General features: G+C 43.8%; 1 protein-coding gene across 1 annotated transcript in view; it reads right to left on the bottom strand.

Moving 5' to 3' along the window:
- Positions 1-16,847, bottom strand: part of LOC124556577 (complex I assembly factor ACAD9, mitochondrial-like) — a 103,396-nt gene that overhangs the window by 31,365 nt on the left and 55,184 nt on the right. Inside the window, exons 3-4 of the mRNA XM_047130535.1 lie at positions 1,442-1,678; positions 1,139-1,264 (exon numbers count right to left, since the gene is read on the bottom strand). Of these exons, the coding sequence (XP_046986491.1) occupies positions 1,139-1,264; positions 1,442-1,678 (363 nt within the window). The remainder of the gene's footprint in view (positions 1-1,138; positions 1,265-1,441; positions 1,679-16,847) is intronic.

Raw genomic sequence — 16,847 nt, 5'->3', positions numbered from 1 at the left:
GGAATGAGATAGAAGTCAGCCATCCACACCAAGTCAGCTCATCTGTGCACCTGATGGTGGCAACATGTTCAATTGCTGAAATATTTTGCCAGCTGCGTACAATGAACAAGCATTACACCTGTGAACTGTCTGATTTTCATGACTATGAGCTTCAGACATACATGGAGTTGTTACCTTTACTCCTTCCATTAATTATATTTCACCAAGGTCTTCCCACCACCACAAACATAATATACTTAGCCCAAGGAATTGCATTGACCTCACTACCAGCAGCCCACACTATGGCGCATATTGTATCAAAACTTGCATAAATAAAAATATCTGGCACAAAAGTTTGGGAAAGCCTCCTCAATGAAACTATCTATCAAGAGACTGACACAATCACTAGTACAATGAAGTAGAACATAGTCTCATTTGTTTCACTTCTTATAAGTACTACAAAACAGGATTTATAAGTATTAACAAGATCTGCAAATGAAGATTGGAGGACAATGGATCCTATAAATCCAACAAGATGTCAAAGCACTTTAACTCGAGATAGCAGATGCAGAGAGAAGCATAAAATTAACTCCAATGTTAAGACGGGCAAATATTTAGCAGAAGTGAAAGATAGAATGACTTTAGAGATTTCAGGTGAATTGAGGAAATTGTGGTCAAAACAAATGAAAAGGTACTGGGTGAACCACACAAACCTTCAAAGAAAATCTGAATGCGGAACAGCTCAAGTGATCTAATGTGACCAAGGAAGAAGAAGAAGAAGAAATGACAGCGATGACGATGACAACAGTCAACACAAATGACTATTTTAATTTACTTTCTTCACATCTTTCCTGAAACTTGAAATTATTCTTTCATTCTAAACCCATTTTGCGTCGAACTTTTATCATTTACAATTATCTGTAAAAACCACGCACAAACAATGTAGTATGCAGTTCAGTGAGCAGCCTTCCATTGTCACATCTACTGTACTCCACAACAACAGTAAAACATGATGAAAATATATGGAAATGGCTTCGTCGTTTGTCTCCATTCACTCAATTTTGCAACTGACCACGTGCACACCTGCGCACGTGCATGCATGCACTCACACACACACACACCCACAGTGTTTTATATGTATGTAGAAACAGTTTACTACCGCACATGTATTGGACCCTCTAATTCCAAGCTTGTCTTCTGGTTTTCCTGACGTTACACCACCAAAGTCTCTCTCCACAATAAAAGCTGATACAACTTCTTCCTTCTCTCCTTTGTGATTTTCTACCTAAAATAAAAAAGCAAACTATGAAATAACATAACTAATATTTCACATGAACTCCATTTTATACTGAGAATGGAGTTCACATAAAACTCATCAACTGTCCAAGAAAATATTATGTTATATAATTATTTGCTTGAAATATGTTGATAAATCTGAGATGAATATCATTAAACATCTTACCTCTGCTTTCGCAAAAACTGTAAAAATGTTTGCAAGTCCTCCATTGCTAATCCACAGCTTGCTACCGTTCAGAATCCACGACTTCCCATCTTCAGATAACTTTGCACGTGTCTGGATTGATGCAGCATCAGAACCACTGGAAGGTTCTGTTAAACAGAATGCAGCAATCCACTCACCAGTTGCTAAATGAGGTAGGTATTTCTTCTTCTGTTCTTCAGTACCAGCAATCAGTATTCCCTAGTTTTTTTAAAAAAGAAATCACTTCAATGAAAGATGTTTGAAGTAACTAAATAACAGCCATAGAGTTCCCTAAGTGTACAATGGATGAAATATCACACATTTCAGTGCTAATAATAAAGTATTATTAATGATAGACATAGGTATTACAACTAAGTAACTATTACACGAGTACAACAGGGGATTGCAATGTGAACACATTTTCAAACAGCACAATGCCAGAATTCATACCTTAAATACTATTACAGGTAATCCTTTTGGGCTAGTTTATAAAGCAAACATTTAGCAGGAACTTTCCTTTGAGATGAAAGTGTGTTTAATTTGTAGTGTGTTCTGTTGATTTGAAGCAGGCACGAACGTAATTCTCAATATTTATTCCTGACAAAGTTACGTTAGAAGTAAAGTAAACAGGCTCCAAATACTTTTTAAGTGGATTTTTTTTTCTATCTTACATCGTACACACTGTCATGTGAATATACACAAACACGTACCAGATGGTACATAAGGAATCATAAATTGACAATCAGCATATATTAACAAGTGTATCGTTAAACAGTGTAAATTACATGGGCAAGTCTGTAATCATCTGATATAGTCTTTGGGTCATAATGATTGTGAATCACGTATTTCGTTTAACAAAGGCCTCTGTCACCAGATGACTTAGATCTCTGTTACTATAAGTCATAAAAAGGGTAATAGAAGGACCACTAATATGCAAGGTTGCACGTGGCAGTATGGAGTATATTTAATATTTTGGAAGATGAATGGATACTTTTAAGTAGCTATAGCAAAGTTTCAGTTCCAACTGTCAAAAACCTACATAATACTGACTTTTAAATCATTGTCTTTAAAGAAAAACACATGACCATACTGTATTTTTTTCCTTTCCTTAGGAGCTAGGAGGGTGGCAGCCCCCCCTCCCCCTTCGTGTATGGGTACCCTTGCTTATATTTGTTACAGTTCTGGGAACCACTCATGTATTATATCCCTGAATTTAGGGCACTACAGCAATATCATAAATCTCAGTAACCGACACTTTGGCACGTAGATGATATACAAAAAGGTATCACACCCAACAGACTGCAAATATTGACATAATGTTGACTTTTACATACAAATGACCTAGGAATATATACAGTAGGTATCATATAATCATACCCCCCATGAACCATGGACCTTGCCGTTGGTGGGGAGGCTTGTGTGCCTCAGCGATACAGATGGCCGTACCGTAGGTGCAACCACAACAGAGGGGTATCTGTTGAGAGGCCAGACAAACGTGTGGTTCCTGAAGAGGGGCAGCAGCCTTTTCAGTAGTTGCAGGGGCAACAGTCTGAATGATTGACTGATCTGGCCTTGTAACAATAACCAAAATGGCATTGCTGTTCTGGTACTGCGAATGGCTGAAAGCAAGGGGAAACTACAGCCGTAATCTTTCCCGAGGGCATGCAGCTTTACTGTATGGTTAAATGATGATGGCGTCCTCTTGGGTAAAATATTCCGGAGGTAAAATAGTCCCCCATTCGGATCTCCGGGCGGGGACTGCTCAAGAGGACGTTGTTATCAGGAGAAAGAAATAGCATCAAACCAGTCTCAGGACTGAAGACCACAACAACAACATCATATAATATCACAAATATGAAAAATATGTTATAATATCAGAGTGGCCAACATACAACAGCTATAAGCAGTATTGTTACATATCTTATACCTCCTAAGCTCATCAATTGTCATGTAATCTAGACCTCAGGCACTACTTACAGACACAAATAACAAACAAAATGGTTCAAATGGCTCTGAGCACTATGGGACTCAACTGCTGAGGCCATTAGTCCCCTAGAACTTAGAACTAGTTAAACCGAACTAACCTAAGGACATCACAAACATCCATGCCCGAGGCAGGATTCGAACCTGTGACCGTAGCGGTCTTGCGGTTCCAGACTGCAGCGTCTTTAACCGCACGGTCACTTCGGCCGGCAAATAACAAACAACCAAAATGTCTATGTATAGTTGATTAAGCATCAGATATCATACCACATAGGATAATGCTATGAGGGAACTGTTGTGTGATATAGAATCCAAGAGCATAGTCACATATGATATCTGTATATCTATTCACAACAATATCAGAGAGATGTTACACAAATAGAATAAATATATGGTATCAATGGAGAACTAGGAACATTGACAAATAATACCATTATTGAAACTATTACATCATGTGATGTAAAACATAAGTACAAGATAGTGAACCTCAGGCACTAAAACATTGTTAATATAGTGACCATAATAAATTTTAAGAAACCAAGTATATCAATTTCCAATAATGTGTGGGCAATGTTAGAATATACAGGGAAACACACGATATCACTAAAGGTACATTAATGTTGCCTTATGATTATAATATTGCAGTTGGGTTAGCATTTCCAATACAACATAAGCACTGCATAATTATCTTATAACCTAGATCTTGGTCATAAGAAAGTAAAATTAAAAGAGCAACCTAACTTTTGGTGAAGGAATGCCTAAGTATTTAACAATGTCAATACTAAATTTTCTTCCTTAAGTTGTCCAACACATTTATCAGCCAAATCCATATGAAAATGGGCAATACACAAACAGGAAAACTCTGGTACCACACGCCACTGAATTTGAATCCACGCCATACGTCATGGACATCGAAGACCCATAGAGGTCTCTGCACCGTAAGCTGTGGCGGCGCGCGCCTTCGGGCCGCTTTTAGTGTGGGGACACCACAGTGGAACACGTGATCCCAGCGGCCAATAGTGGCGGCCCTGATAGCATACTTAAGCGCCGGCCTCTCGCTCAGCCAGTCAGTCTGATCTCGCTTACGTCGGTTTACACCTTGCTTTGCGCTAGACTGCTTATTTCCTGGTTCATGTTCGAGTGGACGTGTTTGTTTCCTTGTGACTCTGTTGTTCGGTCTTGTTGTATTCAGTCTGTCCTTCGTTGGTTGTGTTCGTCCTCTTCCGTTGTGTTGTTGTTCACGGGCCTCTCCGAGGGTCCCGCCGCGCCTTCTGTCATTGCTACCCTGCGACCGTCCTGGTCGCAGTTACAACATTTTGCCAACGAGGTAAACGGTGGTCGTTCTTGGTATGGAGGCAAAGTTGGTCTGTCTGCTGGAGCAACAGCAGCAGCTCATGCAGCATCAGCAGCTCCAGTTAGACATCTTACAAAAGTCGCTGCTGTTGCTAACGGACAAAGTCGATGCCCGGGACGCGTTACCGCACCAGCTTCAGGGCCCTCGGGTCCGCCATCGTTTCCACCCTTTAATGACGCTAAAGAGGACTGGGAAACCTACTTACATAGGCTGAAACAACATTTCACGGATTTTCAAGTCACGGATGACTCCTTGCAGCGGTTGTTGTTTTTGTCTTGGGCCTCTCTGGACACGTTCTTTCTTCTCCGCAAGTTGGCACCGTTGTCCGATCCTGTGGCTCTCTCTTTCCAGGAGATCTGCCTTTTGCTGACAAACTATTATTCCCAATGCTACCATGTAGTCGCCTCTGGGCTGGAGTTCCACCAGTATCATAAACAGCCTGGTCAATCGTATCGTTCCTGGGTCATGGACTTGCAGGGTCTCAGCCGTCGATGCGATTTTATGTGCACCAATCAGCAGTGTAAGGCTTCGTATGTGGACTCCCTGATCCAGGATGTGGTGGTTCAGCTGGCTCCCGACCCCGAGGTCCGTACTGCGGCACTGAAACTTGACAACCCCTCCTTGGAAGATATTCTCCGCATTGCCCGCTCCTTTGAAATTGCTCAAGCAGCTTACAAGCATCTTATGGCGCGACCGCAGGTGGCAGCGATCGCAGCGTCCCGGTGGGTTCTGCCCTCGCGATGTCGCTGTGGCCCGACCGACAGGGACCAGCGATGTTGGGACTCTTCATGTTCCGACATCTCTATGACGTCGGCGCCTTCGGTCGCCCCTCATCACCGGTCACGCGGCCCACTTCTGTCTTGCCAACAGTGGTTTACTGCCCATTTGCAGGCTGACTGTCCCCACCGCTGGAAAACGTGCACGCTGTGTAACACGGAAGGCCACAGCCGATCGGTTTGTTTTAGTCGGTCAACTCGATCCCATCCTGCCCCCCATGGGCCTCAAGATACCGTCCGTGCTCTGCAACCAGTCGTCCCACAGGATGACCCATCAGTGTGGAAGCTCTTCCTCACACTCCGCATTGTCACAGAGGATGTCAGTTTTCAGGTCGACACTGGGGCCACCGTCTCCCCGATTAATATGGCGACATATATACGGCAGGGCTCTCCTGCGTTGTCGCCTCCCTCTCGCCGTTTGGTTGCCTACGGAGACAGTTCCATTCCCTTCGTGGACAGTTCGTCATCCAGGTGACATACAAGCATGTTCCACGGATCCTTACCCTCTTTGTCGTCGACCGTCCATTGGCTTTGAATATTTTTGGCCTGGATGCGTTTCAACTGTTTGGCTTTTCAATTTCCGATGAAGTTAAGGTTGTTTCCACGGCTGTTCCCTTTCAGGACTTGGACGATCTGTGCTCCGTTTTTGCGTCATTGTTTGCACCGGATCTCGGCTGTGCCTCTGGCTTTCAGGTGCACATCACCCTCTGGCCGGATGCACAGCCTCGCTTTTTCCGGGCCTGGTCCCTTCCGGTGGCCTTACGGCCAGTGGTCAAGCAGGAACTTGATCGGCTCCAGGCCGCTGGCGTGCTGGAACCTGTAACCTATAGTGCATGGGCGACACCACGGGTGGTCATACGGAAACCCAATGGGTCCCTCCGGCTGTGTGGGGACTTCGGCGCTACAGTCAATGCTCAGTCCCTCGTTGACACTTACCCCATTCCCCAACAGGAAGACCTTCTTGCCAAGCTTGCTGGGGGAGAGTATTTTTCCAAGATCAACCTGGCTGAGGCATACCACCAGTTGCCCTTGGATGCTGAATCTCATAACATCATGGTTATCAACACGCCTTTCGGATTGTATAAGTACAAGCGCCTTCCCTTTAGTGTCTCTTCGGCGCCGGCCATTTTCCAGCGATTCTTGGAGCAGCTTGCCCAGCTTATCCCTGCATGTGTGAATTATCTGGATGACATCTTGGTCACCGGGTGCTCCCGCCAGGAACATTTGCAAAACCTCAGCACCTTATTTCACGCTCTGCAGTCTGCTGGTCTATGCTGTCAGCTGGACAAGTGCTGTTTAATTCAACCGGAAGTGGAATACTTGGGCCACTGGCTTAGCAATGATGGCATTCGCCATTCGGGTCATAATGTCGCGACCACTGAGGCCCTTCCTCGTCCCAAGGACTTATCAGAACTGTAGGTGTTTCTGGGCAAGGTTACTTATTACTTAAAGTTCTTGCCCCAGGCTGCCTCCATTGCTCAACCCCTCAATCACTTGCATCGCAAAGGGGTACCTTTTGTTTGGACTCCTACCTGTGATCAGGCTTTTCTCCACTTAAAGGCGATGCTGAAGTCCGCCCCTTGCCTTACTCCCTTCTCTCCGGACCACCCCTTGGTTGTGGTAGCTGATGCGTCGGCATACAGCATTGGGCCCGTCCTCACGCACCGGGATGCTGATGGCTCTGAACAGCCCATCGCGTATGCCTCTAAGACGTTGACCCCAGCAAAACGGAACTACTCCCAGATTGGAAAGAAGGGTCTGGCGATCGTGTTTGCCGTCCAAAAATTTCATTCCTATCTCTTTGGGGCAAAGTTCACCCTCCTGACGGACCATAAACCCTTAGTTACACTTTTCGGACCCTACTCTCACCTTCCCGAGTGAACGGCGTAATGTCTCCAGCGCTGGGCATTGTTTTTACGTAATTACGCTTACACCATCCAGTGTAAGCCCACCGCCCACCCTGCTAATGCGGATGCTTTGTCACGTCTCCCAGCAGGTCCTGATCCTGCCTTTGACCAACAGGAGGTCCTCTGCCTTCACACTGATTCTGCCCACCGGGATGCGCTGGACGGTCTTCCTCTTATGGCTGCTGACGTTGCTGCGGCTACCCGCCACGACCCTGTCTTGCGGAAGGTTCTCAACTACGTGGTCCATGGGTGGCCGTCCTATGTCACTTGTCGGATGCAGTCCGATTTCAGCCCCTGGCGCCACCTGTCCCACAAGTTCTCTGTGGTCGATGGTGTCCTTCTGTTGCTCACGGAGTCAGATGCCCACCGGGTGGCCATCCCTCTAGAATTGCGGCTTCGGTTGCTCAGTTTGTTACACTGCGGGCACTGGAGCATGTCCCGTATTAAAGTTTTGGCTCACCGGCATGTGTATTGGCCTGGCATCGATGGCGATATTGAGAGCCTGGTCCGTGGTTGTACTGTCTGTGTGCGTCACCAGGCAAGCCCCCCCTCAGTCGTTTGCACCCTGGCCTGTGCCTCGCCGGCCTTGGGATGGCATCCATATCGATTTAGCGGGCCCATTTTTGGGGTCCATGTGGTTGCTCATCGTTGATACCTACTCCAAATACCCATATGTTGTCCGAATGGTGTCTACCACCACGGAGGCTACTCTCACGGCCCTGGCCCAGGTTCTCGCCATTGAGGGCCTGCCTCACACATTGGTCTCCGATAATGGCCCCCAATTCACAGCTTCCTCCTTCCACGATTCCTTTCAGGCCAACGGTATCAAGCATATCCGTAGCCCCCCATTCCACCCTTCATCCAAATGCGCAGCGGAGAGGCTTGTCCGCACTTTTAAACACCAGTTGACTAAGGCGGTAGAAACATCTCCAACCACGTCGGCCCTCACCCTGTTTTTGAGCACCTATCACACTACACCAATTGACGGTCACAGTCTGGCAGAGCTCCTTCATGGGCGCCAGCCGCGGACCCTGCTCCATTTGCTGATGCCATCCTCCTCCCGCCCTCACTCCTGGCCCTCGCAGTGGTAAGCCCCTGGCGCGGCCGTATGGGCCCGTGAGTACGGGCGCAAGGCAGGTTGGACACCCGCCACGGTCGTCGCAGCCCATGGGCAGCGTGTCATATCGGTGCAGACGTTGAAAGGGTTGGAGCGGCACCATCATAATCAGCTCTGCCCTCGTGCTGTCTCGGGCCTCGGGCCTCACACCCCCACCTCTTTCCCTACCTTCTTCGGGTACGGACGTGATCCTCGAGTCACCATCCCAGCCCCCGGTTGCTGTCTCCCCGCAGGCCTGCCGCTGGCCCTCTTCGCCTCCAGGTGGATCGGCAGCTCCCTCCCCTGCCCTGGACTCTGGATCGGCTGTCAAGGATACCTCGGTCGTCCCTTCCTCCCCGCCACTAGCGGTTGATACGCCCAGTTCCTCTTCCCACTGTCGCCCACCTTGGCACCGTCTGGGGTGTTTCTGCCCCTACGCGCAAGTTTCAGGGGGGAGGGATCTGGTACCGTGCGCCGCGGAATATAAATCTGTCCCAGATGTCATGGATGTCGAAGACCCATAGAGGTCTCTGCACCATAAACTGTGGCGGCACACGCCTCCAAGGCTGCTTTTAGTGTGGGGGCGCCACAGTGGAACACGTGGTCCCAGCGGCCAATAGCGGCACCTCCGATAGTGTACTTAAGCGCCGGCCTCTCGCTCAGCCATTCAGTCTGATCTCGCTTACGTCACTTTACACCTCGCTTTGCACTAGACTGCTTACTTCCTGGTTCATGTTCAAGTGGACATATTTGTTTCCTTGTGACTCTGTTGTTCTGTCTTGTTGTATTCGTTCTGTCCTTCGTTGGTCGTGTCCGCCCTCTTTCGTTGTGTTGTTGTTCGCGGGCCTTTCTGCGGGTCCCGCCGCGCCTTCCGTCATTGCTACCCTGCGACCGTCCTGGTCACAGTTACAACAAAAACAATTTAACTTTTTTTGAGTATGACGGTATGAATCTAAATCCCCTTAGACACTGGCTGCAAAAGGCTTACACATCAGGAGCCAGAAAGGTTAGAAAGTTAATCATTTTAATTGTGGAACCTCAGTAACGTTTACAAAAAAACTTTTATTCCCTAAATCTTTCTATTCATTCAAATTATTGTCAGGTTGTTGCTTGAAGTTGCAGAAAATCTCAGTCTCCTCTAGTAAATTCACATCTTAAATTTTACTAGTCTTGTGTATCAGCTTCATGTTATTTTATATATTGCCTATTTTATGTACAGAAGACATGCACACTCAAGGCTGAGTAACCAGAAAGGCGGGAATGTTGCTGAAATCTGATATTTAATTTTCTGCCTGTCTGCCCAATGTAGAACTTAATCATATTGGTCACAATCTAATCTGTATACATGTGCCTGATCACATGCTGACTTCTGTTTTAAGCTGTTCTGGAGCCTAGTTTTCATGTCGTTCTTTATCTGAAACATTATTCTGACATCACTGTTTCTAAATATTTGATTAATAGTATCAGAAATTTTTCCCACATACAGGACAGATACATATTTAGTTTTATTGTTATTATTATCTTTTACAAGGGTGATTTCTTGATTTCTGTTTCACCATTATACCCATTAGCTAAAGGTACATATCCAAGTGTGTCCAATTATTCATTAAAATTGTCTAAAGACATTGGTATTCTATGTAGCCTTTCTATCATGGCATGAAAATATGTATCTTTATATCTGAATGGATGGCATGATGATAATAGTTGTGGTTGATTTCCTAAAAATGTTTAAGACATATTTTTTTTCTACTTTAGAAATTTGTAGATCAAGGAAGTTGCTCTTATACCTCTTTTTCCTTTTTTACAGTGAATTTCAAGATGGAGTGTGCACTATTAAATGAGGTGTATAATTCTTGAACATCGTCATTTCCATTCATCAGCAATATAGTATCATCAAAATACCTTTTATAATACTTCATATTCTTCATTAATTCTACCTTGCTGCTCAATACGTCACAATTTATGTGATCTATAAAAATGTTAGCCAAGGTACCAGCTAGGCAACGCCCCGTGGCTGTCTCTTGCAGTTTTTTATACACTGAACAGCCAAAGAAACTGGTACTGCCTAATATCATGTAGGGCCCCCACGAGCACGCAGAAGTGCCACAACATGACGGGGCAGGGACTAATGTCTGAAGTAGCACTGGAGGGAACTGACACCATGAATCCTGCAGGTCTGTCCGTAAGTCTGTAAGTGTAGAAGTGAGTGGAGATCTCTTCTGAACAGAAAGTTGCAAGGCAACCCAGATATGCTCAATAATGCTCATTTCTCGGGAGTTTTGTACCCAGTAGAAGTGTTTAAACTCAGAAGAGTGTTTCTGGAGCCACTCTACCAATTCCGGACTTGTGGGGTGTCCTGCTGGAACTGCTCAAGCCATCAGACTGCACAATGGACATGAATGAATGCATGTGATCAGACAGGATGCTTATGCATGTGTCATCTGTCAGAATTGTTCTAGATGTATCAGGGGTACCCGATCATTCCAACTGTACACACCCCACACCATTACAGAGCCTCCACCAGCTCCCACACTTCCCTGCTGACATGCAGGGTCCATGGATTCCTGAGGTTATCTCCATACCCACACATGTCCATGTCCACTCGCTCGATACAATTTGAAATCAGACTCGTCCGACCACGCAACATGTTTCCAGTCATCAACAGGCCCAGGCAAGGGCCCAGGCAAGGCATTAAGCTTTGTGCAGTGCAGTCATCAAAAACTTTTTAAGTTTTTGCTGTTAAAATGTATAATTCACCAATCAAAATAAGGGATGGGACAATACTCCTGACATTAAAAGTTAATAAATGTTTACACATAACCCTATGTACATCATTCATTGCCTTTATTACAAAGAATGGAAGGGTGAAGCTATCATTTCTCTCTCACTCTCACACACGCGCACACACACACACACACGTGCTCGCGCAATAAGCTGGTATCAAAAACATTGTCCTTATATTATCGCTTTTTAATGTAACACTCTTTATAATCCGTGTCAAATCTCTGAATATTATTGAAGAATGATTACTGATAGCAAAATTATTACTGAATGTATTGAACAGCTGGCATGTGTTTCTTGATGATAACTGTATTCTTGAAGATTAAACTGTTTTCACTGAAAAAAAAAAAAAATGAAAAAAAAAGAAGGGAAAAATGCTTTATCATCAGATGTAGTGATATTTGAGACAGACTATAGTTTTCTATATTGCCCCTTTCTTTATCTACGTTCACATGACTGCACTTCTGTGATAATAAAATGAACACACTAATATAAAAAAGATTTAATAAGGAAGAATCAATGCCTAAGCTGCTGCAATCGTTTTATTGCAATACTAGTCGATTTCTAAAAAATTGGCAATTCTTGGAATCGTGGAATTGCAATCTGTAGCAAGTAAAAAATTTAGCCTACAGGCTAGCTACTTACTATAAACTATACTTTATTTCAAAAATTGTGTTTAAATTTTAGTGTTTTTTCTTTTTTTATTATGTATTACCCCAATAATTGACATCATTAAAGATGTAGAAAGTTATGTTTATGGTTCAATTTATTTCTGCTAATAACTCTCCCCTAACTCTCAAGCAGCTTTTTCATCTTGGTTTCCCAATCACCTAGGAATGAGTGTTGCAAAACACCTTCTCCAATACAAATATCAGCTTAAATTTTTTTTATAAGCCCCACTTATCAATTAATCTTCAAAATGCACAAATGCCCAGGCATTTATTCTGGGCATTTGCCCCAACTTATAAATGCCCAGGCATTTTACACCATTATTACCACATAACAGAGCCTGAGGTTTCAGTATCTTGTACTCATGTTTTACGTCATGTGATATAACAGTTTCAATAATGGCATTATTTTTCAACATTATTGGTTCTCCAGCAATGCCATATATTTTTTCCATTTCTTAACCTATCTCTGATATTAATGTGAATGATATACCAACACCCTATGGGACTATGTTCCTGGATTCTATATAACATTAGTGAACCTGACAATGCCTTTCAGTTACTGAAAGTTGTATGGGAATTGGATATACGTCCCAATCTCCCCCCCCCCCCCCCAACCCCCACCCCTCTGACCATCTCCTCCTCCCCCTCTCTTTGTCCATATTGTTATCCTTCCCCCCTCTCCCAGCCTCATCACAGCCTCCTTCCTCTCTGTCTATCTACTCCTCCTCCCCCCCCCTTCCCTTTGTCCATCCCCCCTTTTCTCCCTCTCCATGTCTCCCCCCCCTTTTCTCCATGTCCATTTGCTCCCCCTCTCTGTGAATCTCCTCTCCTTCCCCTCTCTCTCTGACTTTGGGCCTTGTTTATTGTTATTGCCAATGAAACCTTGATTGGGAATTGAGGTCACTTAAAATGAATGGGTGAACTGGTTAGGATCATCAGTATACGTGATATGAGAGACCTCTCCTGCTGCTGGATCTGTGAGGATAGTAGCTTCAATGATAGTGTGTCATACAGGTTTAATCTGCAAATGAGTAGGATCACATTCAGATGATTCAGATTCAGTAGCAGTATTCTAATCATACGCTGATAAGCCACAAACACAACTTCCTTGTTTTCTGTTAAAACAGACTGCAAGGAAGGAAACGAAACAGCACATAGCTGTGTATTTAATTTTTATTTACATTTTTTTATACATAGAAAACATATATACGGCAGGAACAATTTGTCGGCTGGTTTAAATGCCCTCGTATCATAGTTAAAATTGACTGCAAGAAAGGAAACATAGCTGCACATTTTCACAGCACAACATTTTCTTTCTGGTGGTTTGTTTTAACAGGAAATCTCTACATTGTTGTTTAAAAAAATACATCATATGTTCGTCTGAATGTTTATTAGTGTATTGAATAAAAATTTTAAATAAGTTGGTCAAGCATGTTTTGAAACTTGCTAACAGCTTTCCCCTATTACGTACTATATATATTGAAGGAATATGTAGCCTATGTCCATCCAGATGTTTACTAGAATATTACATAACAATTTAAAGTAAATCAGTCTAGAAGCAACAGAGATTTTTGCTAAAAATGTTTCTCCTATATAGCTTAAGTCTGTCCAAATATTTATTAGATCATCATCAATCAGTCAAGAAGTTTGAGATTTTTGTTAACTACATTTCCTTATAAAAACAAATGTAGCCTATGTCCGTAACAATGTTTGTCAGAATATCACGTTGAAATATGAAGTAAATTGGGTAAGAGCTTTTCGAGATTGTCAACTGCATTTCCCCTTAATGTACTATATATACCAGCTGATTCAAAAAGAAAAAAAGAAAGAAGAGATTTCAATTGTTTATTACAAACTATGAGAGATAGAAACACATGTTTCTGGATAGAGGAAGGTTGAAAGTTTTAACACAACTTCATTGTTGGTTGGTTGTAGCAACATGCCAACTATGGCACAAGAGATCATTTTGTATGTGGCAATTTGCATGAAATCAATCCATCTTTCAAGTGCAAAGTGCCTTCCACCATCGATTTAGTGAGAAGCCACTGCTGCAGACGCAGATTTATGATTAGCATACAAAATTCTTGGAAGCTGGTTGCATATGCAAAGGGGACAGCACTGGTAAGCCACACATGTCTGTTGAAAACATTGAGTGTATCTGAAATGCATTTACGTGGAGTTCTCAGAAGTCCACAAGTCTGGCAGGCGAGGAACTTCAACTTCCTCAAACAACAGTGTGGTGCATTCTGATATGACACCTGTATATGAAGCCTTACAAGTTGCAGTTATTGCAGCAACAGCATCCCAGTGATCATACCAGAAGTTACAAATATTGCATTCAAATTCTCCAGGATATGGCAGAGAATACTTATTCTGAATGACTCATCTTTTCACATGAATCAACATTTCATTTACCAAGTACAGAGAACCAATACAGTGTAAGACTTTGGGGGGAGGGGGGGGGGGGGGTTGTCACAAAATCTTGGAATCGTCGTCAGACATGAAAGACCCACTGAAACTGAAAGGTGTTTTTTTTTTTTTTTTTTTTTTTTTTTGAGGAAACTGTGACAGGAATGTCATACCTCAACATGCTGCAAAATTCGTTGTTTCCTCAACTTTATCAAGACTCCAGTTTCATTTTTATGCATGACGGCACCCCACCTCACTTTCACCTTGATGTGTGACATTATCTTATCATTCTATAACATTGGATTGAAAGAGGTGGACAACAAGATCTTGTTCATTGCTTTTGGCCTGCCAGGTCACCAGACTTCATACCTCGCAATTCTGTGGGGTACATAGAAGACAGAGTCTTTGTCTTACTTATGGCAGCTACACTTCAAAAGCTGAGAAATTGAATTGTTGAAGCTGTTGATTCAATAAACAGGTACCTGCTGATTCATGCGTGAAATAAAATGGACTACTGCTTCGATGTTTCTGGAGCAACGTGTGGTGCTCATGTTGAGTGTGTGGTATAGTGTCTGTGTAAACACTATTCAGTGACATGCACAATGTGTTCCTATCTTTCAAAGTTTCCTTGTAATAAACAACTGAAATCTGTTGGTTGGTTGGTTGATTGATTTGTGGGAGGGGACCAAACAGCGAAGTCATCGGTCCCATCGGATTACGGATGAATGGGGAAGGGAGTCGGCCATTCCCTTTCAAAAGAACCATCCTGACATTTGCCTAGAATGATTTAGGGAAATCATGGAAAACCTAAATCAGGGTGGCCAGATGCTGGTTCGAACAGTCATTCTCCCGAATGCGAGTCCAGTGAACTAACCACTGCACCACCTCACTCGGTTTGAAATCTGTTCTTTTTTTTCGAATCACCCTATATATCTCTCTCTATATTTATATACCATGTACACTTAGAAAGTGATGCACAATGAGGAATTGATCACAAACTTTATATTCGCACAGGTATTGACGGAAAATGCAAAATTGTAAACTTTGGCAGCTGGCATATGAATGTGTAGTGCTGCAGTGCAATTTCACTGCACAGCTGGCGAGGATGGTAAACAGGGGACATGTAGATACCAGGGCATAAAGTCTTTGCAAATTTCATTTTGTGTACTCAGCTGGACACTAATAGTGCCAAGTAGACGGGGGTGACAAAATAATTATTACACGAAAGCTTTGATTAGTAAACCTGTCTAAACCATTAGGCAGCAGAATAAGTTAATGATGCAAGGATGCAGACATGTATGTGTGGGGTATGATTTCTAAGTTCTATGTGCAATACATTTTCAGATATCACACTAATGGCCATTAAAATTGCTAAACCACGAAGATGACGTGCTACAGATGCGAAATTTAACCGACAGGAAGAAGATGCTGTGATATGCAAATGATTAGCTTTTCAGAGCATTCACACAAGGTTGGCACTGGTGGCGACACCTACAACGTGCTGACATGAGGAAAGTTTCCAACCGATTTCTCATACACAAACAGCAGTTGACCGGTGTTGCCTGGTGAAACGTTGTTGTGATGTCTCGTGTAAGGTTGAGAAATGTGTACCATCACGTTTCCGACTTTGATATAAGTCGGATTGTAGCCTACCGCAATTGTGGTTTATCGTATCGCGACGCTGCTGCTCGTGTTGGTTGAGATCCAATGACTGTTAGCAGAATATGGAATCGGTGGGTTCAGGAGTGTAATACGGAATCCTGTGCTGGATCCCAACAGCCTCGTATCACTATCAGTCATCAGGCATCTTATCTGCATGGCTGTAACAGATCGTGCAGCCACGTCTCGATCCCTGAGTCAACAGATGGGGACATTTGCAAGACAACAACCATCTGCATGAACAGTTCGACGACGTTTGCAGCAGCATGGACTATCAGCTCGGAGACCATGGCTGCGGTTTCCCTTGATGCTGCATCACAGACAGGAGCGCCTGCAATGGTGTACTCAACTGCGATGGTGTACTCAACGACGAACCCGGGAGCATGAATGGCAAAATGTCATTTTTTCGGATGAATCCAGGTACTGTTTACAGCATCATGATGGTCACATCCGTGTTTGGCGACATCATGGTGAACGCACATTGGAAGTGTGTATTCGTCATTGCCATACTGGCGTATCACCCGGCGTGATGGTATGGGATGCCATTGGTTACACATCTCGGTCACCTCTTGTTCGCATTGACGGCACTTTGAACAGTGCACGTTACATTTCAGATGTGTTACGACCCATGGCTCTACCCTTCATTAGATACCTGCGAAACCCTACATTCCAGCAGGATAATGCACGACCGCATGTTGCAGGTACTGTACGGGCCTTTCTCGATACAGAAAATGTTCGACTGCTGCCCTGGC

Source organism: Schistocerca americana, chromosome X (assembly GCF_021461395.2).
Source record: "Schistocerca americana isolate TAMUIC-IGC-003095 chromosome X, iqSchAmer2.1, whole genome shotgun sequence".
In the NCBI taxonomy this organism is placed as follows: domain Eukaryota; kingdom Metazoa; phylum Arthropoda; class Insecta; order Orthoptera; family Acrididae; genus Schistocerca; species Schistocerca americana.
Note: the sequence above shows the minus strand (reverse complement) of the source record. Positions and strands in the feature narration are given on the sequence as shown.